The 24,892-nt window shown below is 40.4% G+C and overlaps 2 protein-coding genes across 7 annotated transcripts in view; one reads left to right on the forward strand and one right to left on the reverse strand.

Annotated features, from left to right (window-relative positions):
* Positions 1 to 24,892, reverse strand: part of MTOR (mechanistic target of rapamycin kinase) — a 65,822-nt gene that overhangs the window by 21,794 nt on the left and 19,136 nt on the right. For all 5 annotated transcript variants that reach the window (XM_083803135.1, XM_083803134.1, XM_083803133.1 and 2 more), the window contains 7 exons: positions 24,646 to 24,791; positions 8,436 to 8,511; positions 6,260 to 6,399; positions 3,500 to 3,600; positions 2,161 to 2,276; positions 731 to 808; positions 243 to 350 (listed from right to left, as the gene is read on the reverse strand). In XM_083803135.1, the coding sequence (XP_083659261.1) occupies positions 243 to 350; positions 731 to 808; positions 2,161 to 2,276; positions 3,500 to 3,600; positions 6,260 to 6,399; positions 8,436 to 8,511; positions 24,646 to 24,791 (765 nt within the window). The remainder of the gene's footprint in view (positions 1 to 242; positions 351 to 730; positions 809 to 2,160; positions 2,277 to 3,499; positions 3,601 to 6,259; positions 6,400 to 8,435; positions 8,512 to 24,645; positions 24,792 to 24,892) is intronic.
* ANGPTL7 (angiopoietin like 7) lies at positions 13,561 to 24,206 on the forward strand. Of its 2 annotated transcripts, none has more exons than XM_083803164.1 (5): positions 13,561 to 18,066; positions 19,771 to 19,874; positions 20,183 to 20,377; positions 21,240 to 21,438; positions 22,679 to 24,206. In XM_083803164.1, exons 1-5 carry the CDS (start codon positions 17,688 to 17,690, stop codon positions 22,846 to 22,848), a joined length of 1,047 nt encoding a protein of 348 aa, XP_083659290.1. In that variant the 5' UTR covers positions 13,561 to 17,687; the 3' UTR covers positions 22,849 to 24,206. The 2 variants fall into 2 exon arrangements, with proteins under 2 accessions (XP_083659290.1, XP_083659291.1); XM_083803165.1 differs by having other exon boundaries at positions 19,774 to 19,874.

Here is a 24,892-nt window from a genome sequence, read left to right on the forward strand (position 1 = left end):
CACATCCTTCTCAAGGCTGAAATCACCCTATTAAGGTGTCACATCAGTAGACACCTCAGGCAGACTAACCTAGAAGTCAACAGGGACAAACGCAAAGGAGACAGAAAGCATGTACCCATGTAAGCACATATGCTGTTGGGATAGAAAGAGAAAGATTTGCTGAGCCATCGCACTGACTTTAAAGGAAGCTGTTCCTGCTCAACATATCTGCATCTCCATCCTTGATCTTTACACAGACCTACCTGCAGTCTTTCCCACCATATCTGGCGGATGATCTCACGGCGTTCTGGTACAAGTTTATACTGGATAACCTCTTCCAGCTCTGACAGCATCTGGCAGGATACCATAGCCTGAGGGAAACAATCACATTCCATCCCAATCACTACAGACAAATCTATAATTAACGAACAGTATTTTGGCATCAAAATCCTAAGTACATAAGCTTCCCAACAGGTAAAGGACAGACTGCTATATACTGACATTTAGATGATCCACTGATTCAAAATTTGTAGATGTCAATTATTTCTTTTGAGGGGTGGAGCTCATTTCACTATTTAATTTGTCTCTAAGTTGTTTGTATGAAGCTGTAGTAGTTATACGACAAAAGCCATTTAACTTGTGGGCCTACAAAGGTCTTAGGTTTGATACAAACACTATTCAAAAATTTTACATAATTTCTAGAGGTATTATGAAGCAGCAATGATGGGAATGAAGGCTAATAGACACTTACCCCATAGGCTCGACTGTAGCTCTCTCCTGCCATGGCAGTCAGCTCAGCATCTAGCAGATCTCTGGCCTTGTCAATGCACTGAAATGAAAGATTTTTGAGGAAAGGTGGGGGTGTTTTATCTAGAACCAACTGTTCAAACTGCTGTTCATCTGTTCCATCTCATGAACAGAGCTGGCATTGTTCCCAATCTCCAACAAGGATCAGCAAAGGATTATTACCAGTAGAAAGAATTAATAGGAAAGCTGTGTCCAGGGGTAGGTAATACAGAAGGGGGCTTCTTGTATCACCTGAACAGTCTGAAATTTGTCCTTCTACCAAATCAAAGTTTGCAGTACTTCTAATCCTACTGCTACTGTAGAGATCATCATCAATAACATTTATGGAGGAAAACAGTTTTACATTCTAGGGCAAGAGAGTCAGTTACAGAAAGACTCGAGAAATGTCTCTTAATATACAATGACAAAAAATGGTTTTCACTGTTTTACATAACCCAACAGGTTTTTATGAATTTTACAGGATCTGCAAATTCCATTTCTCTCCCTGCCACTAAGCCATGCTCTTCAAGCATGAAATAAGTCCTCCTCTGGTTCCAGTCGTTACATAATCTCTTATCCATAGTTTCTCCTGTTCAAAGTGTTAAAAGGTTAATCACAAACTCTACCCCTTTGAATACCTGGCTAATTTTACTGTGCACATCACTCCAAATCTACGTATGGGTTTTGACAGAGCAGACTGAACTACTTACTCCTTTATCTAAGCTGGCAAGTCCGCACAGAATTCTGAGAAATGCTACTTGAGCTTCCTTGGAAAGTAAACAACATGCTTCACATCTACAGAGGGGAAAACTTCCCTCTGCAAATCTCCTCCGTGGCAAGCATGCATAACAATTACAGCTCTGTTTAATGGACTCATTCCTTGCCTTGATTTCTCATCTCGATTTAAGATTTATCCCTGCTACCAGAAAAATCAGAGCAGAAGCTCGGGTACATGATATATATGAGCACTTCACTGAAAAAACTGCAACAGATACAAGTGCACAGGATACTCGTAGAGAATCTTATGCACGTCTTACTTCAGTAATGCCTTTCAAAAAGCAGGATCTTGCAGAATGGAATCACTGCTAAGATAATCTTTTTGCACTGTCTGGCTAAAAAACAGACAAAAGTAAAGAAGCCTAAGAATGACTAAGACTCTGCGCTCTACAGCTCTGGACCTCTGCTGTTTGTACAGATATTCACTGCAGTGTTTCTAGAAATACAAGACTAGTTCCATTGCCAAGGTCTAATACATCAATAGAAAAAAAGATTATTGGGCAATTCATATGTTATAGCCAACTGCTTTAGAACAGCATGTCTTTTCATGCAGCCATGTAATCTAAATGTAGTTCATCCTAAACTAGCTTTTGGGAAGCCAACAAGGAAGATAGTTACCTGCTGAGCCAGTGAGAAAAGGTCCTGATGAAGAGCCAGCACAGCCCTGTAGAAGGCACCATCGTGGGTGTCCCTTGGGATCATGCAGGTATATTCTTCCATGCTATCCCACTGACCTGCAGAGACACAAATATCCTCAGCAATACAGCAGCTCTCTCTCTGAGATAAGAACAGAATTACGCTACAGTGCTTAGACATCAGTGACTAGGCTTGAATTCAGTATGGTAATAAGGACTGCTATTTGTTCCCTCTACATACAGTATTTTAATAGAAGGTTGATATCTGTTTGAATCAATTCTCTTTGATCTTTACAATTAATCAATTTCTACTTCAAGACAGATGTCAGAAGACTCTCAGTTAATATGGCATGATCAGGTATGTTAATCACGGGGGTTTTAACATTTTCTCTAAGTCATTTTGCCACTGCCAAACATTGGCCTAGAGGAACCATCCATCACTTCCAGCAAAGCACTTTTTATTTTTTGCGTAGTCAAGGTGATTGTTTAAGGGTCTCTGCATTAGTGTAACAGAAGACTGTTTATGGGCATTTATCACTATGTTTTGCTATGTAGCTTGTCCAAAGTTTTGAACAAAGCATGTTTTGATTTCTCTCTCTCTGTCTCTCTCTCACTCTCTCTCTCACTCTCTCTCTCTCTCTCTCTACATACACACACACAATTATATACAAGCAAAAACAGATATTTTTTCTTCTAGGCAGGTTGTTCTCATCAAGAAGTTTCTTGCATTCATTGTGATGAAAAAGTTGAAATGCTGACATTTCCAGAACATTTGAATGGGTTAGTGTTCTACAAAGCAAAAGAACAACTTTTCTCAGCAACAGATGGCAGACAGCAAGAGGTTTACGAGCTTATCTAGTAAATACCTCGCTATCAGCATCACTGATATGTGGACCATCTATAGATATATTGCACTTACGATTGTCCACTCAGCCAACACAACACATCAAAATGCTCAATAGACAGTTCTAATTTGTAAATAAGGGTCTGCCAGAAATCATACAATTCTATTAGCCTCATTGCAGGTCTGAGCTACGTTCAGTATAAAACTAAGCAAAAAGGACCAGTTAAGCAACTGATTATCTACTTATACCCATGAGACAATCTCTGTTACATGACACTGTACAGGGAGACCTTATGTAAATGCAGATTTTCCAAAGGGCTTCAGTGTTGAATGACACCTACTTCGTATCCCGATGTAAATAATTGTGTTTATTCATCTGTTTCTTATATTTTGTAGTTCGAAAGTTAAAACTATTTGTGCTTCTCTACTGTTGCCTGTCATATACTATCACACAAGCACAGCTGGAAGGATACATCACCTAGACCCCATGCAGCAGCAGCAGCCATCCTCGCCATCTTAGCTTGAGTTTCATCATTAACCTGCGTCCACTTTTCACAGCATTGCTGGTGGAGCTGGCCCCTAAGAAGAATCCACAATTTCTAATCAGTGAAAAGCCTCTTCTAAGAATTATGTCTTGTTAAACAATCAGTTTCCACACACTGGAAGACAACCAGCCCCAATTCTTTTTATGTAGAGTGGAGAACAGGATTTGACTCTTCTCTTCTGGCCAACTGAGACACACTAGTCTGATAACAAACACCCTACCATCCAGAAATAATTTAAGATCTCGCTAGGCTTTGAAAACAAATCCAGACAATAGTTTGCATTTATTCTTCAGCAGCTAGTAATGCCTATTTTATTAACTGATCTGTCAAATCCAACCCATAAATCCAGGGGGGAAAAAAAAAAAAGAAGCAAAAAACCCACAAAAGTCACCAAACAAGGGACTTTTTTTTTTTTTTTGCAAGAATCATTAAAGGAATATACGATCTGAGTAGCTTATGAATGGCTCCCACTATCAAACACTTTGGATAAACACACCAACTTTGAAAATGGAAATTAAAGAATCGGTATTGCTGTAACCTAGTATGAAGACTTGTCACGGCAAGATCTCAGAGGGGACTCTGAATCTTTCATCTCCAGCAGAGAGGAAAGATCAGGATTTTTTATATTGCATCTTTTAAACCAACTGTGAATGCTCTGTTAATCAAACCAATTACTGTGGGTGATGCAGTTCCAGAATTTCTCAGGCTGGATACTCTGTAGCAGTGAAATAGCTGCCAACTTGCCTTCTTTATGGTCATCCTCTCCCCTCCCAAAAAGGAAGATGAGTTAGTCAAACAGACCCAAGGGGCTGCCACAGGCAAGATAGTCATTCTGACAGCTTAACAGCCCAGGAGAAAAAAGACAAACAAGAAAACAAATGAAAAACCAAGCCAAACCTAGCAACAGCAGTAAATCAAGACCTAGTAGATGCTAATAAAGTCGTATGGATCTTGCAGACATAACTACATCAGAAGACAAATGGCTAAGAAAATTTTGTCTGTATTTTCAAAATGTCACTGCACAGAGTACTGAAATAATGATGCTCTGCAGTATCAATTCAAGATTAAATCTCGCACTACGCCAAGCAGACTCCAACAGCACAAAATAATCATGTTGAACACTACTGATGAAGCCAAACCAAGGAATCCTCAGTCTTGGGATGATGTCTCTATAGTCAGTTACAAGGTAGCAGATAGCACTTTGCAATGGCACTTCTGCATTGTAAGGGAAAACAAACAAACGAAAAATACTATCTGCATACAGATGCAATGCAGATCCATGACAAACTCACAGATCTTTGTAGGATTGTCTCTGAGAACATGTTTAAGTTAATGCCTAGTTTCCACAGAAGAACAGATTTCTTTTGTAATATGTTTGTTACTAACTTGTGAGGAAGGAGAAGGCTCAGAAAGGGCATTTTACACAAATATGTGTTCTGCAGGAGGAAGGAATCCCTGCTGGAAACTGCCTACTGCCTAGAAAAGGTGACTGCAAAACTGCCTAGTAAAAGACATTTTTTCCTACTGAAAAAAACACATGCCCAATATGCCTCACCCTCATCCAGAAACAAAAACGGTAGAAAAATGGTGTCAGAATTAGGTTTCTCAAAGAGCTCTGTTTCTCTAACAGTAAAGTGACGTTAGTGAAGAGGAATCTCCTTACTGTGTGCCATCCCACGGGTTCACGTCAGGACCCATCAGCAGAGAGCTCTAGTGACACGAAGAGTTCAGTACAAAGGCGGCTCCTGAACCAAATCAGTTATGCCCCTGGGTAGAACTGCACACTGCAGTGCACAGGATGTGTCTTCTCCAATTAGCTTCTTTGAATTGAGGGTAGCGGGGAGAAAAACAGAAGCCCCTACTTAACTAGCAGGCTGTAAGTCACTACCAAGTCATCTTCTCATGAAAACTTACTCTAATCAGTTACATGTTGACAACACACATTTACACAGGGTTTGAAATCCCAAACATCCACACAAAGGGAATGCTTAATTGGCACTAAAAGAGAAGAGTAATAAAAAACTCAGTCATCTGCAAGAAAGGTGGTAAGAGGGTTTTAAAGTGGGAGCAGTTTGTTCAGCATATTCTTACACCCAGGTGATTACTGGGAAGCAGACAACTTTAATAGCAGTTGTGCAGAAGACTGCATTCTGGATAGGCATATGAGGTCTGACCAGAAGTAAATGCAGAAATCTCTTCTATTTTAATAATAGAGTTTACAAAGTAGGGCCATGACAAGCTCCTTTTATGATTGTTTTTGACAAATGCTACCCAGTTAACATTTCCTGAGAGGTCTTTTCTATTTAATAACTTCTTTCTCTTAAAAATGGAGTTGATCTGATGATCAGGCTGTAGATTCCCTTTAAGAGAGACCTTAACTTATCAGATAGTCCACCCCCAAATATTTAGAGATAGTACTTCCTTTTCTGACTACCATGAAAAAGGCAAGAAATTGCTGGAAATGCTGGAACTATTAGGTAAGCAGTATTAAGAAGGAATTCAGGCAAAAAAATCACCCAAATGATGGCAACCACTGAAGAGTTAGGCAAGATTTTTAACAAGTAGAGTAACTTGAATTTCTGAAACTAGAAGGAAATATAAAACAGCAAGAGGAGAGGCTGCAGATGATCTTAATAAAGGACAGACCACCCAGTATAACTGTCCTCTTCTAATCTCCAGGCATTCCCCCTTACCATTCTCCAAGTGCTTCCAAGCAACGCATCCGTCCTAGCATCAGCTCAGGATCATCTTTGTTTGTGTCCATCTTCTTGTCATAGGCCACCAGAGCATCTTCCCATTCATGAAGCTTTTCATACCAGGTGGCTTGGATTTCCTGGGGGATAGAGAAGAAAAAAAAAAATCAGAATAAATAGCAGCATTAACATCCACCATTCTGCATTAACTACTGCTACTTTTCCTGGAAAATTCTGTCTCTGTGGTGATCACTTAGCCCTTTGTTCATTCTAAATATCCCCATGGACTTCTGATACAGAGAAAACACAAATTCCAAGTATTGCCCAGCCTGCACAGAAATGAACTCAGGTTTACCAGAGAGATGAATCCAACATCATCCACCAGTTTTCCCTGACACTGAAATACTAGCTTAGTAGCTGGGCTGGGCCAGAGGCTTTTCTTTTTGGAGCAGGGGACTAAGGGGGAAAAGCGGGAAATAGGAAAAATGGTAAACGTATAAAATACTCCATTTGCTATTGTTGCACATGCTTGCATTCAAGTAAGAAGAACAGTCCTGTGTTGAGGAATGGAGTGACTAACTGGGGGAAAAAAAACAACAAAACAAAACAGTGCATCTGGCTACTGCTACTCCATTTTCCAGGAGTGCAGGCAGGCAGGATGTTGGGGTCTAACGACAACCCTTACAAGGGAAGGCTGTAGTTTGTAACATATACTTAAAAAAAAAAAAGTGGTAATCCTTATCAGCTGCACAAACCTTTCTCTAATCTGTTGCTAGATTTTGTTTCTAATTTTCAAGAAATAAAATGACTTGATTTTTTGATATTTTTTCCATCCTGATCTCTGCCAATATTTTTTCTGCTCAGCCCTTGGCAGCCCATGTCTTGACATATGCTGCAGCGTGGATTCTTTTCCCAGCCCTGCGGGCAAAATCAATATAAACCACGCTCTGCATGCCAGGTCTTCTACTTGGGATGTTTATATACCAGCCCTTTAACTTCTCAGCTCAGTCATAATATTTCAAGTAAGTTCCTGAAAGTAGAGCTCAGACCCTCTTAATTTCTTTTCATTGCTTATTCTGAGAAACTCTGCATTTTGAACTACATTACTGCTAAAAGTAAGGTCAGAATTAGATAACAATCTGCTCTGCTCAATCCGCCCCAGGAATCACAAGAAGTTGCAAAGATGGTCTGAAGTCCTAACACCAGAGGAATTCAGTCTGACTGAGTTCCACCATTCTGTGCTTATACCTGTTCTCACTTGATAGTGGTTCCTAACAAAATAGCTAGTCTACCATGCTCCCAGGGCTGCCTTCTCTTCCCAAATTCCTTAAGACACTGCAAGAATTATCAATGCAAAATAATGTTTTTAACAGAGTAGAATTGGCAGGAGAATGTAGATACTTGAAACCCTGAATGCAAATGAAATTATTATTAATGACAAAAAGAAGGAAAAAAGGGAAGTCACAAAGAGAAAGACACAGATACAGCAGGTGTTGTTTTATTTCTGTGAACAGTCAAAGCTGTAAGGGACTGGCCAACATACTATTCTGAAAAATAGTATCTGTGAACTCTCGTATAGATTCAAGTACCTCCTAGATGAGGGAGGAAAGAGGCATAATTTAAGTTAAATTCTTACCTGGAAGGTGTTGATGCAGTTTCTCAAAATTCCTCAAGCATTTAAAACTTAGAACAGGTACTTACTTCCTTCTTTCCCAATGCATAGGAAAAACAGACTTCACAATAAAATGACTTATTTGGTCAAGTTGCTGGTTTCCCACACCTGCATAGTCAGCTCTAGCTGCGAAATTCTTCCCCAGATCAGGTTCTTGCACAAGCAGTAAGCTATTATTTAACTCATTTTAAGCACAGCATTTGATAATCTGGGTCTTATTTTCCTCCAGCTGCACATCTGCTGGAACTGCAGGGCCTAGCTCTGGGTGCAGACTTCCCCAGCTACCTTCCCTTTATGCAGTGCTTGCTAAGTGCACTGCGCACCTCCCGATAGGCAGCAAGGGACCTACACTCCGAATGATGCAATATTACAAGATGGGCTATAACCTCAACGCGATTAATTTAAAAACAAAAACCACAGAACGTGTCTGGTCCCCTCTCCTCCCAAGAACAGCCACAAAGAACACATTAGGTATGATGAACAGAATTATCCAGCAGGACTCACCAGCTCCCCAAAGTGCTTCATGGCGTATTCCAGTACCCCAGCAGCTGCTTCTGGCTGTTGCAGTTTATTGTTAATGCTGCAGAGGTGGAAAGAGAAAGATCATTTAACACAGCTGGCAGCACTCAGGGGCTGGTATGAGCTTCTCCTTGATAATACTCTGTGTCCGTTAGAAATACCGATGAAATGCTCCTTTTTCTTTCAAACTTTTAAGTAAATGATTGGATCACATAAGAGACACACTGACTATTTGCAAAACAATAGGTGCCCATATATTCCTTACATATATTTTCAGAACTCGTTGCACAAAACGGTGGCTCTGTATGATTATCAATTCTAAATACTCTGCACAGGAAGGAGAACAGTTGCCAATAGTCTGTGAGGCAAAATTTGTCAGAGAAGTGTAAGACAAGAAGTCACGCAGGAGAACCTCAGGCTGTACGTGAGACTTCTGGGACTTCTTACATGAACAACGATTCAGAGTACATGTCTATTACCAGAAAATATACCTGAATGGAAATCTTTCTTGGCTTTTCTTTACCATTACAACTAGCTTCCTGGATGCAGTGTCAAGAAAGCCTATACCACATACACTACATGCTGGAAATAAAACCCGATTGCATTTCCTGACTACTGAGTCAGAAGATTTCCATTTGGATTCTCTGCAAAAAAAGAACTTTGATATGAAGTCATTGCTCTAGTACTCATAATTCCTTTTGGAAGTATATGTGTAGGATGACAATCCACTTCACAAAGAGGCAAGCATACGTCCCAGAAACTCATAGTTGTGTGCAACTAATTTCACAGAAGGGCATATAACTGTTGGTACTCAACTTGCAGAAGTTGCCAAATCAGTGTGCATGCGAGCATACCTACAAAGAAAGGCTTCCATCTTTAAAGAATCGCCAGTCACCATTCTGGAAAGGATTCTTCTGACCTTTTCCTTCTTTTAATTCCCTGGCTATCATTTTTCCTCTTTGCTACCACTAAACTTAAGGATTCAAGCAAGATTTAACACAGTGAGCAGAAAGGGACTTGAGAAAATCTTCTGCACCTGCTTCTCATATTCCATTTCTTCATTTTAATTTCCTCAGAATCTCATGTTCTTAAGCTAGAACTTCCTCCCTAGACGTTTCCTTAATCTTATCCACCTCCATGCCTACAAGACCTTCCTGCAATCAAATACCAGACGCATTTACTAAAGGCCTTACAGTACAGATCCCTCCCCTTCTCTAAAACTGACCACCAACTTCTTTACAAATCACAGTCAAGATTTTAATGCTCCAGGAAAAAAAGCTACATCACTAGAGCAGCTGAAAAATGTCACCAAGAAAACAAAAAGATTCAATCCCACGTCCTTTCACGTAATACCTCTGCACTGGTGCACACCCATACTGGTATTCTTCTTTTGCCAGTTTTCAAGATCATGCCAGAAACACCAACCATCACAACCAGCTCTCGCTAACGATCATACCGTCCTACGGAGTTACACACACTGGCTTTCAGTTCCTACAGTCAGAAATGGCTCTGTCTCCACACCAGTGCTTGGTTATTAGTGCTTTTGTTCAATGCCTCTTTAAAGAGGAAAATAACTTTTTAATCAAGCTCGTGCTATTTTATAAGGCTTATTTATGAACAGTCTCTGGCTCATTGCTCTCCTCTTTCCCTTTTGGCATCGGAGAACAAGTGCAAACTGTTCAAGGCGATGTCCCAACAGCTGAGCGTGCTACAAAACACATTACAGTCCAACACTAAAAGAAAGTTTTCAAGTATTACTTTTCTGCTGTCCCTGCAGTCTCCTTTCCTGACAACCAAAGGGCCAGACTTGTTGACACGCTATGGATATCTGGAAAGGTCAAGTAAAATATCCTTTTTCAAATCAGGCTTAGTCAGGCTAAGAACATAACACAATCTCATTTCCAGAAGATAGGCACCCAAAAATGGGAAGCACTTGGAGTACATCCCTGACTTTTTTTAAAGCAAGACAGTCAAAGAACATGCTACTCCATGCTTCCCAGGGGAAAGCTAGACAGCAGAGCCTCGTAAAAGTGATAAATAGCTGTCACATTTCATATTCTGATAATTTAAAGAGCCATTGGCAGGAACATCACTTCCAGTATGTCAGACAGTTAATTACTTCCAACTTATCTTTCTTGTCAACGCATCCTGACAAATTGGCCGTTATCTTTTATTCTACAACAATTAGTACTGCACTTTTGCTAATGCTCCCTTGTGCACTCAATTACTCTTTTTTGTTTTGTACTTTCTTGGCTGTCCAAAGTAGAATGAAGTGTTTCATACTGAAAGCTTTGTCTTGGTAGGTTTAAAGAAAGGGATTGGAAAGAAGAGAAGAGGAAGGAGAAAGACTTGGATTTAAAAGAATACACAGCAGGAGATATAACACTGTGTTGTGATTATTAACCATAAATTACTCTCTTGTAATAAGTGATCTAACCCACACGGTGAGTAAAGATAAGTGATTTTATGGACTGGTATAAACCACTGCCTGGGAAATCTGTCAGATATTTAGTGCACTGTTATAGCACATTAAGAGAGTGCTTACACAAAACAGAGGGAGTAGAAAACATTGAGTGTTTTGGCAAAAACAGACCTGCACACAGAATGTCAACTGTCATGAAGAACACAAAAATCCCTCCAAAGCAAGATTCATGCAAATTGGCTTCTATTGACATGGCTGAATATTCAGACTTTCTTCAGAGCAATAAAACCTTGATAAACACAGAATCTTTTTGCTTTTCAGTCTTATACACAAAAGAATATGCAATTGTTTGTGGATTAATTAAGTTCTGACCTTGTGGTTTTGTGGCTTTTTTGTTTGTTTTAACAGAGCTTGGATTTCTGCTTTTCCTCTTCTGCGGCATGCAGTGTGCTCTGATCATGGGACATATATTGACAGTTCCCCAAAATCACTGCTGCAGCAGCTGATGAATGTGGTTTTAACAGACCCACAACTCTGTGCATACAAATTCTGATAGTGGGCCAGCGGACTGTACTTCTCTTAGAAAAGCATTTCCACGTGGAGCTCTGCTAATGCATTCAAAATACGTTCAGAAATCACGCCATTCTGTGCTTCCCTCCCTCCCTTTCATCTCCCCACTGTTACAGCATTGCCTCTCTTCCTGCAGATATGATGAGGCCTGTGCTCAGGCAAAATCACCCTAAATTCTACATTTTTAAAGCATTAAAAAGCTGTTTTTTTTAGATATTGTGCTGGGGACTGGACAGAATAAATAACACTAACATCCCTGCACACAAAAAAGGCCCCAAAGGACTAATACTCCAGCCAGGCAGAGTTTCCAGGGGAGTTTAGCCACAGTGCTAGAAGTCAGGAGGATATAGTTCTTCTTGTACCTGGGAAAAGTTCCTACAGTCTTTTTGGATTAAAGGACAAGGTGGGAAAACATCTGTACAGATAGAAACAATGCTGCTGGCTAACCCAGCAGAGAGTAACTTAAGTCTTTGTTCACTGGGTGGTGTCCTTGCAGTTGTTCCTAATTCAGGACAATACAAAGTTTAATACTAAGGCGAAGATCAATTCTCCATATCAAATATGGGAAGAACAAATTGATCTGTTCATTTTTGTTCAGAAGCTAGAGAAAAAAAAAAAACAACCACCAACACCACACACTACCCACCGCCATGATGGCTCAGCAGCAGGACATAGAAGAAGACTACACTATTCCCTTTCTTAGAATTTTTTAGATATAGGCTTGATAGGTCATACGTTACATATGTCAACTCTCAGGAAAGGCTTAAGCTCCTCCGGCTTCTTCCCTTCAGCCAGTTCACAGTCCACCTCACTACCCTATTGTCCAGACCGCACTTCTTCAGTTTAGCTGTGAGGATGCTGTGGGAGATGGTGTCAAAGGCTTTACTGCAACAAAAATCTTGGGACAAAAGTCTTGAGCTACTTTAATAGTAGTGAATGGTTATATGAACCTATTGTTTGACTATCAAGATATCAAATTAAAATGCGAGTTTTCAGCATTCACTTCTGAGCTAGAATCACAAAAAGAAGAACAGTGTTTAAGAGAAATACACTCCTATTGCTTGTATATTCTAAAGGCTGTTTAAACAGAAACCAGACGAACTGGGAACAAAAAACAACTTTACTGGCTTCAGCAGGAAAAACACTCAAATGATGGATTTTCTCCTTGACAAAACGCAGGCATGATGTCTAACGTTCACTAGAAATATTCTTTTATACAATCCTGAGTGCTTTCCAGTCATCCATTATCTCTGAGGGTCTCTAGCAGTACTATGTCACTCAAAATATATTGAATCTTCAAGGACTTCTGAATAAGAGACTAAACCCTTACATATCTTCCCTAAACAATTTTTTTTGTAATAAAACCTTTTCAAGAGGTCCCAAGCCTATCTGTGAGAGAACATACACATCTTCTATGTCTAGAAAGCATCTCAAAACTTACTAGAAAAACTTGATTTTTGCAATAAAGCAGCTTGTATGCAATGTCTAGACAAGTAGCAAACTTCTTTTTCAGTCTCCCCAACTCTGTTTAAAATTAAACCTCTATCTCGCAGCTTTTGCCCACCTAAATCAAGCCTGTTTTTCCTTCTGAAATGCTGAGAGCTTGCTTCTGGGATTAGAAGTGGAAGACATTGATACAGTGTGGATACTTTGGGGAACAGATAATCCTCTGGCACAAGAAATTGGCTTTATAGACTCTTTTCCCCAATTCTACAGTTTATTTGTGTTCAGACATCCCTGAATTCTTGATTCAACAAACTTCAGAAAACAAATGCTCCCTGTGTCAAGTCCCGCACCCCCCCGCCCCCCAAAAAATCCAAAAAACAACACTGCCATCATGCCACTAAAAATTATTCCAATGCCAGGAATGAATACATTCAAGAAAACAGTGCCAGCAAAGAGCTGTTCAGTTGTGGTGACTGACTGCCTGGCAGACCAGGCTAGCCCCCCACCTCACCTTTTCAACAAGAGTGCACCACATTGCTCAGAGGCGTTACAATTGGCCATATTCCCAATCTTGATATAAATACTTGCAAAGCAAAGAAGATCATTCACAAGCTTTGAAAGGAAAAGCAGTGATAATTGTTACAAGTAAATTCTTACCAGCCCCCTTACTCAGGCTGCAAGAAGTTTTGTATCGCCTGCTCTTTGTTAACCAGTCAGTGAAGACAAGGAAGGCAAAAAATTGCCAAGGAAGATATTTAGCTGAAAGAGGTGAAATGGAAACAGAGTCTTTGTGTGTTGGTTATGCAAGAAAAGATCTATTAGATCAACATAAAATATCACAAGTCATTGTAGGAAGTACATAGTTTGTTTCTTATCAAGTCCTCTCTCATTTCATCAGTTCCAAAGTAACTTCAGGTGTTTATAATTAGTTGCAGTAGGCTGCAATTTTATTAGACTTTACTAGGGATTTAGTCATTAATGCAAAGCTTTAGCAAACCGAATGGTAGAACATTTATGAGTATCTCTAAAGATAGAGGTAAATAGTTTCACGCTTCCTGGCTGTCTGGAAGGGAAAAGCAGAGTTTCAGAGAGCTTGGTAAAGCATGGACTTCTGAGGTCTGCCAGCAGAGAGCTGATGAGGGTCTTTGTCATCTCAGCAAGCACCAGGAATGCTAGATTCTAAGTGTTTGCCGGATACATATTACGGGTTTTGCAACGACTAGCTACCAAATAAACACCCATGGGGCACAGCTTTTCTTCTTCTTTCTCTTGGCTTCACATACACCTGCCAAAACAACTTCCCAGAAAAGGCAGTCATTTACACCCACCTCTAATTTCATCTGGCCCTCCGGGGCCAGATATCTAGTTCTAATTAAGTAATACTAATACGCTTCTGTAATTAGGTAACATCAACCAACATCATAGGCATAGGGTACATGCTAACTGCAATGATGTTTGGACTTAATTCTCCCAACCACTTCAAACTGACATCCTTAATGAAGTCAAAAAGAATTTGCCTCACGTTCTTGACCTTAAGAGCTCACCTTTTTAGCTATCATGTAACAGAGTATCTCTACCTACAAAATAAAATGGAAGAAAAATAGGGCAATGGATTTCTGACTAGATTTCTCTATCAGTGCCAGGGGAAAGTCAAAAGTAGGACGAGGACCTACCCAGCAATCAGGGAACTAGTTTCTCCCTACATATGCCCACAGCTATGCCACTTTCCAAAATACAACCTGAATTCAGGATTTATTTATTTATTCTTCTAATACACCAGTACACAACAGTGGAATTAATTCCTATAGATTGTCAACTTCTACAGCTGATCTTATATGGCAATGACTTGCATGAATAGGTACTGCTGCCTAATAGACTGCTACTCTGTTCTCCATGCAACAGGGAGAGATTCAAATACTCAAAGAAGTCAAATTCCATTAAGGCTAAAGTCTCTGCCAAGAGAGATGTCTGTCCAAGTCTCTCCTAATGCTTCCTCGAAAGTAATGACAGATGTGAAGATTTATGCTCTTTTCCAATCCTGCATAATGTTCTCTGTAAGGTGTAACAGCAAACAAAGTGATAGAGCAAAGAAGTATCAGATCTTTTTTAAAACAGGCAAATCAAAGTATGCAAGAGAAAGATGTCTTGCATTAGGATATACAGTTCAGAGACTAAATCTGAAATAAAACCCTGGCTGACTCATTTTCAATTAAATAGTTTAGAGTGGGGATTCAGAAGCCTTTTTCTGCACTGTTTTGTAACATCTGGATGCAACAAGGAGCTTGTCTGAATGCTTGGTACTTCCAAAACTCAAATCAAGAGGGAATGCAAGGACAGTGGCTACCCTTTTCTACATTTGCCCCTCATGATATGAGCGTGCATGTGGGGAAATTCAGACTGCACAAAACAAAGAAGAGTTATGGTAAGCTAGAGAAGCAGCGGAGTGGATTGGAGTACTATGTAATATGATGGGGGTGTTAGCAGGGTGACTTTTTGGGGTGGGGTAGCCAAAGTCTGGCTTGTCCTGCTCTTTGTTCCAGCTTCCACAAAAACATGTTTCTCATCGCAGGCAGCCTGAGAAGAATTTGCCCCTGGGAATGACAGAAGCTCCAGCTGGAAGAGGGCTCAGACAGGATTAGAGGCAGAACAAAAAGGTCATGCTTTCGTCCGTGCACAGTGGCACTTTCTGGTCTGAAGGAGTAAAGCAATTTTGCTACGGAAGGCTTCTGGAATGCCCACAAGAAGAATGTGACTAAAGCCAACCGTCTGCTCTAAGCAGAGGTGTCCTCAGTACTTTAATCAAATTCTACTTACACACATCTCTGGTGATATCTCAGGTCACCGATAGCACACGGTAGCCCCACCAGCTGATACTACAGACTACAAGGGTTTCTGCCTGAAGTACAGCACACAGGCAGTCACCCACAACAAACCTCAAGATACCCATGCTGCCTTAGAGATCTCTCATTCTGATCTCCTCCAGAAGATCCTCTCTTCTTCCTCTTAAAAAGAAAAGAGTCAAGGTTATGCAACATTTGTATTTGTGTTCCACCCCTTCAGTACTTTGATGCTTTTATCCTCCTAAATCTTTGCACCCAGGGGAAGGGGGAACAGGCTCATTTCTGTTCCACAGAAAAGCCATTTGCCAGCTGTGGTGCAACTCAGAGGCAAAACAAAAAAATCTAGCAACAAGTATAACAAAGCTACAAAGATCAACTAGATGATGTTTCCCAATTCTCTAAAAGAGAATGGGAGATCAGCAATGCTTAATTAAGCAATCTTAATTAAGCAGAAATCCTGCAGCCACTTTGGACAAGCAAAAGAAAAATCTAGATGGCAAAATACATCTGCTGTGTTTGTTCTCATTTTCTTTGTAAAAGGAGCAAGATTAGCTTTATTTTGTTTTTGTGGACACCAAGAAGCTTTCATGGCATTTATCCCTTCATTGCATCTTATCTCTGTCAGTTGTCACAATCAGAAGCTTTGCAAGGAGATGCAAGAACCCACATGCACTGCAATTGCAGAACAGCCCAGCTGTGGAAAAACAACATATCCACAAGGATCTAAAACAAAGCTGCAGACCTTTTGCAAAAGGCTGCACCTTTGATGAAGCTCTTCTACTTCAAGACAGCTATACTCAACTTTTTAACTGTTCAAGGATATAAAAGAGGAGATGGGAACTCACTATATCTCAGTCAGCTGATGTTTGACCTATACTCTGAATGTCTAAAGATTCAGAGTTATTCTTAAACCTAGACTTTGCATAGCTGTGGGCATTTTAATTACCCACAGATGATCTTCCTCTCTTAAAATTGTGTTAATAAACTAGCCTCCATTGCACTGGAGTTAGACTGATCAGATCCTGTAAAAAAAAAAAAAAGGCAAAAAAATAAGCCAAAAACATCTCCTGTCAATTTTAATCACTGTCTTTCACATTAATGTCCTCTTGCTTGTCCACTATGGCTAAACAGAAGCACGGGTTTTGATTTACCTGTTTTTCAGACTTCTCTCCACCCCACCTTAGATATCCCCTCTCTAGTAAGACCAGCACTGAATTCCACAAAACAAGTACTTCACAGACAGTGTCCAGAGAGAGGAGGATTAGATGCTAAATTGGTGAATTTGTTAAAATATTCCCTAAATTAAGAAATATTGCAGGAATATTGCACAGAGTTATTACACCACACAACTTCTGGGCAATATGCTAGTAGGACTTGTTGCAGCTAGGGGTACCTGCTAGGGAGCTACCTTCCTTAAACTTTTTAAAACTCACATTGTTTGGACAGACTTTTCACGTCCTGGACCTCTAAGGCTCTTATGTTACTGTAGTGCCAGAGTTAGTCACCAAGAGGGCTACAATCCAATAAGCAATAATTACTGGAAACTTTCCTCATTTCCTGTCCCTCTTCCACACCCCTCCGGGACAGAGCTGAGTGAAGTCTTGCCGGCTCTCCCCAACCTTTCTGGGCTGAAACCTGTTCCAATTTCACTCTGTAAACACCTGATACGAACAGATGAACTGGGAGGGGCCAGAAAGTTCCACATAGCTTCAGGGGGGTGGAAGTAAACAGAAAAATAGTATTTAAGATGCTCTGAGACAAACTTCCAAAGTGCACAGACTCTGACAGGAGGGGTCTGAAAAAAGGCTGCTTCTTCAGGCTCCACCTTCAGAGACTCACTTCATTGGAAGAAACCTAGGTACCAGCCTGCTGTGGCACTTGCTGAAACTTTCATACCTACCCCAGCTGCATTCAGACGACTCGCAGTCAGCTGGAAGTTTTCTGTTACTGTAAGCAAAAATGCCAGGAAGATCAACTGCTCAGCTGGCGTGGCTCTGCATTATCACCGTGTCTGTGGCGATCTATCCAGCACTGCTGCAAAAGCCTCCCAAAAGGAGGACGATCAATGGGAATGCACAGTCCAAGATGACAGGCTGCTGTGATGAGATTAAAGAGCTCAAGTTGCAAGTAGCCAACCTGAGCAGAATGCTGCAGGAGCTGAGCAAGAAGCAGGAAGGTGACTGGGTGAATGTGGTCATGCAAGTGATGGAGCTGGAAGGAAGCACCAAGCAGATGGAGTCCCGCCTCGTTGATGCTGAGAGCAAATACTCTGAAATGAACAACCAGATAGATATCATGCAACTCCAGGCAGCTCAGACGGTCACACAAACTTCAGCTGGTAAGGAGGGAGTCTCCAAGCTCCCAAGATGCAACCCTTAATGCACAAAATGAAATAATAATTAGTTCTTAATGCTAGCATGTCCCACTAATGTGATTATCAAGTATGTCTTCTGAATATTTCTGCTTAAAGTACTTCCACAGGCAGGTGATCCTGAGGAAAAACAATTCAACTTCATGTCAGATGTCCAAAGATCCAGCTATATTTTAACACCTGTATGTCTGTTACCAGGGAGTGGAAAAACTGAAGATAGTGTGCTAGCACAGTGATGAACTTGGTCTAATACCTCATTTTCTGAGCACTGAAGTACCACTCCAAGAAAGGGAGGTAGCTTCATCAGAGAATGGCTCTGGCAGTAATATCCTTTGAGTTAACAGTGCTGATAAAGGGACTAGAAGAGGGTAAAACAATTAGAAGTGATCTCTAAGTATCACTGGAGATTTGTAATTGTATCTTTACGATTATCTCTGAGCAAGAGTAAAAGAGTGGTCCATTATTTGAATAATTCTCAAAAATCTAGTGGTAGAGATGATGCAAGCTGTGATACAAGCCTAGCCAAAACACATTTAAATTGTTCAAAAACTCTCTCTTCCCTGGGGGAAGATTTCATTGCACACAGTGATTGCACGGGCCTGTAATAAATGTGGAATGCAGGTGCATTTTGTAGTACACATACCTGTAAAGAAATTTCTAGGTTTTGCGGGCTTTTCTTTTAAAAGGAAATTAATTTCAACAAGCTTAAAACTTCCTTAAAAAGATTGCTGTTGTCTGGGATGAGTTGGTTTGCCAAAAAACTTAATTTCGATTTTTTTTAATGCAAAGAAAACAACTTCTAAATCTATTCACTACACTCTGCTTGCAAGAAGTTCCATTTGGTTAGTTTTGACGCACCACTCGCTGTTTACAGTAGGCCTTAAAGATTTTACCATGAATGGACCTCATTGGAGCCGTAGTAAAGGTATGGAAAAAATAACAGAAAAAACTGGCCCACAAGGTATTTAAAACAGACATGTCTCACTCCGCCAAGTAAGAGATGTTTAGTCTGTACTAAATTGAAAACTGTCAGAATGGATAAAGCCCTGCTTCACCTAGTTTATCTTCCTCAGCGGAATACCTGTGCACATCACCAGCTTCAAGTCAGCTCCTGCACAGGAAGGAAAGGAGGCTTGCAGAGACCGACTGCAGCTTAAAAGCCACTGCCTCAGTCACAGGCTCTGGTACAAAAAGTGCTGAGCTAATACGCCTCACCCACAAACTCAGCTAACCTGTCCAAGCAATCAAAACATGCACCTGGCAGCAGGCCTATCCATTCTACTGGATAAGCCTTTATTTTTTGGGGGTGGTTGGGCAGGGGGAGGACAGACAGACAATAGGACAGCAAACAAATACCTTACCTTCCAAGACACACACACATGCAATGTGAAAAGAAAGCAAAGATCTCTCTTTGGATAGGAGAGGTAAATAAAATAATAAATAAACACACACACACACAAAAAAAAACGATCACTTGAGGTCCCAGTGCTCTCGCTTCTCTTTCCAATGCATGCATTGATCAAAAGTAAACCATTTCAGGAAAACAGACTTGCAGGAAGTCTTCTTCTCTTTATTACTCCCTGTACTACAAACTAAACTTTACAGAAACCATATGTATAGGAGGGGATTATTCTTGCTGTTCAGATTCTTACTTTATGGTTCCGATTCAAGTAGATGCTGTCTATGACTGCTCGTCACTTTATCAGAGGAACTACCGAATCTCTGGGGTTTACAAGCTACCTCCTGATGAATTTCTGGGGAGTCCGGAGCTGGAGGTAAGGATGTCAAGTACACAACGTATATTGCATGTCTTTTGAAATATAATCAAGAAATACTTATCTGCTATAGAGAGGAGGAGAGCACGTACTAAGTCCTGATGCCCTGCACTTTGAACCAGCATCTTTATATAGGCAAACTAGGAAGGGATGTACATTTGAGTAGGAAAAATGGAAACAGTTCTGATAAAAGAATTTTTTCTTCTCTTCAACTTGCGAAATCTAGAACAGCACTGTTTCTTGTCTCGTTTCAGTAGAAATTAAGCTTCCTAAGCCTACTGGTAAGCACTACATTTTCCCTGTTCTAGGTGTTTTGTGACATGGAGACAGATGGAGGTGGCTGGACTATCATCCAAAGACGTAAAGTCGGTTTGACATCTTTCAATAGGGACTGGAAACAATACAAGGAAGGATTTGGCAATATTCGGGGAGATTTTTGGCTGGGAAATGAAAACATCTACCGACTTTCAAGACGGCCCACTGTTTTGCGAGTGGAGTTGGAGGTAATTAATTAGCTCTCAATCTCAGCAGCCAAAGTGTTTTTTTTTGTTTGGTTGGTTTGGTTTTTGTTTGTTTTTTAATGAAGTGATTCTTTCATAGCAGATACCATCTCCTATCTCTATGGAAGGCCCAAGGAATTTACATGCTTTAGTTATAGGAGAAGGAGGTAGGAAGGACCTAGTGACAGATTCAAGGACAAGGCAGAATCATGTTCTCCAGCAAGCAAAGTCATTAGCACAGCCTTCAGTCTCCAAACAGACTGAGCTCTAGAGAATCCTGCAGAATCCACTGCAGACAGAAATCAAACTGCTGACCACCTCAGATTTAAAGATTCACTTAGGTATCCGATAAAGATTTAAAGACTGAGTCTTCTCCTTTTGCAGCACTTCCTTTCAGTCTGTGTACCAGAGGGATTGCATTGTATTACCCCCCAAAATTTCTACAATCTAATAACAGCTTGGTTTTGACTTGGACTAGCTTATGGCTAGCACAATAGCTTTGAAGGATGGGCCACGTACAATGGAAAAGATGAGTTCAAAGGCTTTGTATCTAGAAGTTGCTCTTTCATAGAGAACAAAGTGACTTGGGGTAGCACACTATCAAACAAGGCTGCTGAATGTATGAGGTGCACACCAGGTTTCCATACATCTTGTTTAACAGCAGCGTAGACTCGGAAATACAGTGCTTGGCTCAGGAAAGTTTCTTTGCCTTAGCAGAGAAGTTTCAGCAGTGTGTTCCTCAATAGAAAAGGTGCATAAAAAACCTAGGACTGAGAAAAGACATGCAACATGCACTGTGTATCAGTAGACCGTGGAGTATTTTCAAACCTATTCTAAGACCTATTTCCTCACTGTTCTGCGACAGGACTGGGAAGGTAACATACGCTATGCGCAATACAAGCAATTCACCCTGAGCAATGAATTAAACAGCTACCGTCTTTTTGTGGGGAACTACACCGGCAACACAGGGCGGGACTCGCTCAGGTACCACAACAACACAGCCTTCAGCACAAAGGACAAGGATAACGACAAGTGTGTGGATGACTGTGCCCAGTTCCGTAAAGGTAAAGCACACAAATGCCTTCCTGGCCTCAGCAAGCTGCCTGGGTAATTTGCTGAGCACACAGGAGTCTCTCTTGCAAAATAACTAGCACCTACACGGTAAAATCAAGGGAAACGTCACCAGCCCTGGAATACATGCTTGTCAGTTACACGTGAGATGTGGCTGTTAAAGCTCATGTAGGAAATTAGGAGGAATTTAGGAGGAAATTCTTCACTCAGGGGGTGGTGAGGCACTGGACCAGGTTGCCCAAAGAACCTGTGGATGCCCCATCCCTGGAGGTGTTCAAGACCAGGTTGGATGAGGCCTTGGGCAACCTGATCCAGGGCAGGGGGGTTGGAACTAGGTGATCTTTAAGGTCCCTTCCAACCCAAGCGATTCTATGATTCTGTGATATGATCCTGTGATTTATGTATAGCCAGCCTGTATGTTATGAACATCAGTACTCTTCAAATGATTTAGTGCATGCTCTCACATACACATACTGTTAGCCAGCCTATTACTGGCTTATTTGCCAGACTATCTCAGATGTTGGTGCAATTCAACGATGTAGGAAATTGTTTCAGTATATCTACAAGGGTTTTTGTTTGTTTTTGTTTTTAAATATTTTAATGAAGTTTCAAGTTCTAGTATCAGAGACTTGTATTCTCCTGGGGAGCTACGCCCACCTCAAGGTTCAACCTGAATTCTAATCTTTATTCCTACTCTATTAAAAACCTCTCAGGAAGTTACACTTTTCATTCGATTTGTTATCTTTATCTTTGTGACAGACCTCATATAATTTTTTCCATTGCATCTTACCCTTTTTTTTAAAGTTTTCTGTTCCACCACTGTGTGACAAACAAATAGAACTGATATCTATCCCAAAATAATGCAGCTTAGTGGCAGTCCAGAAATCTTCTACTGGCCTTTACGTGCCCACTAAGAAGCCAAATTTATTTCCTATGCTAACTCTCAGAGTCAGAGACAGAAACTTAGCGAGGAAATATTTTAAGAGGAATGATCAACTAAATGAAAAGCTAATGAACTAATTTAACTGTTTAACTGTAAAGCCTGTATGTATTCAGTATTTATGTTAAGTTTTCAATTTACCTGTAATGCCAGCTATTAGGACCATAGACTGATAATTAAATACTGCATTCTGGACACTTCCCTTGGTAAGCAGCAATAATTCATGTTATTACTACAAAACATACCTGTTCTAACTAAATGGCTCACCAGGAATCTATTTGTTTTCTGAAAAGGTGGATATTGGTACAACTGCTGCACGGATTCCAATCTGAATGGGGTTTACTACCGCAAAGGAGAACACACCAAAAACATGGATGGTATCACCTGGTACGGGTGGCATGGATCAACCTATTCCCTAAAAAGGGTTGAGATGAAGATCCGACCAGAAGATTTCAAGCCATAAAGGAAAGCAATATTTGATCATACAGCTACTTGATGCCATTACAGAGAAGGTGGGCAACTGACAACACAAAACCCACCATTTAATTGTCCACTTTATCTGTGCAACAACTACAAACCATGTACACACACAGTCACTAAGGAACACTAAACACCAGACACAGCCACTAGTGTTATCAGGGCTCAGACTTATCTTATCCTCTTAAGACCTTCCAAAGGGATAAATACTGTGTTATAATAATTTAGAACAAAATGTAAAATACCTCCCGCACTTACAGCACCGTCAGAAAGCTTACTGGTGTTTTCACTAGTGCTGCAACTATCAGGTTGCATTAACCAGCCAAGCAAGGACTGCAAAAAGAAAGCCTCCTTGTTCCCATTCCATCAGTGTCTAGAATAAACGTTGCTGAGTAACTCCTTTCAAGAGGGACTGAAATCACAAAAATGACAGTGGTTTCTAGAGAGAGGAATCACCAATGAGAATTGTCCTCGACGCGCCTTTCTTTAGCATACGGTAATTGGCTTACATTCCCACAGAGGAAACAAATTAAGCTAAAAAATTTTGGATAAACTAATATTGCACAGGTTCTCTCCTGACGTTTTACTGCCATCTCCTGCTACTGTTTCAAATAAGTCCTCACAGAGGGCTGCATTCAGCAGATAGCACAATGGAGGAAGGACTTGTCTCTGCAATACTTATTCCTGTTCAAAGATCACCTAAAGCCTGATAACTAAAACGCAACTTCCTGGGCTGCCACCAAATTACGTTCATGTTAGAACATAGGTGTGCTATATGTTGGTAAGAAAAAGGGAGAACAGCAAGTTAGCCAAGAAAATCCCAAACCCAACCAACAAACTCAACTCCAACACTTAAAACCACTGTATCCAAAAAGCAAAACACTACTACATGCCAGAAGTTATTAAATCATATGCTAGCATACCAGACTGAGAAATAATAAAATCTGTTCTGAAGATTCCCCAATTAAAAGTTAAGAGATTTCACGCTGTAAATCTGTACGTTGTTCCTCCCTTATATAACACAGTGCTGCAAATAACATTTAAAAAACAAAGACTCCTCCCATAGCTATACTGTTGATTGAATATGTTGGAAAAGATAATTATAGTTAATATTTTTACTCACCTTACAGAGAACTTGAGTCTAATTTAAATTGTTCAGTCTTGTGTGAAATAGGAGATAGTGTCTCGGGAACTGCTTTATGTACATTTAATTATTAATACTGCAAATTTCAACTGCATGGAACTATAGTTGGAACTACTTTAACTGTGGTCTATAAAGTGGATTTAAAAATTTCTAAACTTTTTAATTTCTAATAAAAAATTGTCTTTCATTTTTAACCCCGATTTACTTCAAGTCTTTGCTCCTTAACTTGCTTTTTGATACACAGAGGTGACAGCTTCACAAGTGACTGAGACCATTAAAGGGAACACATTGAATTCTGTATTTTTCCTCAGAAATGTAAGAGGGGACAAAGGATGAAAGAATATAAAAGGGGAGAAAAAACAAAAAACAAGAAAGCACAACTCCAAGAAATTAGAACCTGAAGGGTGAGGGGTGGAAATCAGAAAACGCCGCATCCTTTCCACTTCCTGTGGCTTCTATTGGAATTTTAATCACATAGTAAAAGGGCAGAACTTAGCAGCTAGGAGCATACAAGCTAGAGTTGGTAAGCCTACAACAGAGTCAGATAATGAAATCCTAAGAATTATCTAGATTTATCCTAATGGTATCCTAAACTGAGTACTGATGTGAAAGCAGAAACCTCATCAGTTGCAGTCCTACCTGATAAGAGACTCTAGAATGGCCGGGGTGGGACCCTTCTGAAATTCCAGCTCCTTGTAGTGAAGGGCCTTGGCATATGCTCGACATTTTGCTGCTCTTTCACCGAGGAGGACAATGCCATTATCATCTCTCAGAGGCAATGGACCCTGGGTAAAAGCACATATATCAAAAGCAAATTGAGTATGAGAAAGTGCACATGAACTCTTCACACCCTTTCCATATACCAGATACCAGCCAGCATTAGAAA

Source organism: Anser anser (genome assembly GCF_964211835.1).
Source record: "Anser anser genome assembly, chromosome: 17".
NCBI lineage: Eukaryota > Metazoa > Chordata > Aves > Anseriformes > Anatidae > Anser > Anser anser.

Bases quoted from the DNA above. Each gene is read 5' to 3' on its own strand.
- ANGPTL7 (XM_083803164.1), top strand. From the start codon at position 17,688: ATGCCAGGAAGATCAACTGCTCAGCTGGCGTGGCTCTGCATTATCACC. The intron at 18,067-19,770 runs GTAAGGAGGGAG...TTCCGATTCAAG, and splicing joins GGTCACACAAACTTCAGCTG to TAGATGCTGTCTATGACTGC. The intron at 19,875-20,182 runs GTAAGGATGTCA...TCCCTGTTCTAG, and splicing joins TGGGGAGTCCGGAGCTGGAG to GTGTTTTGTGACATGGAGAC.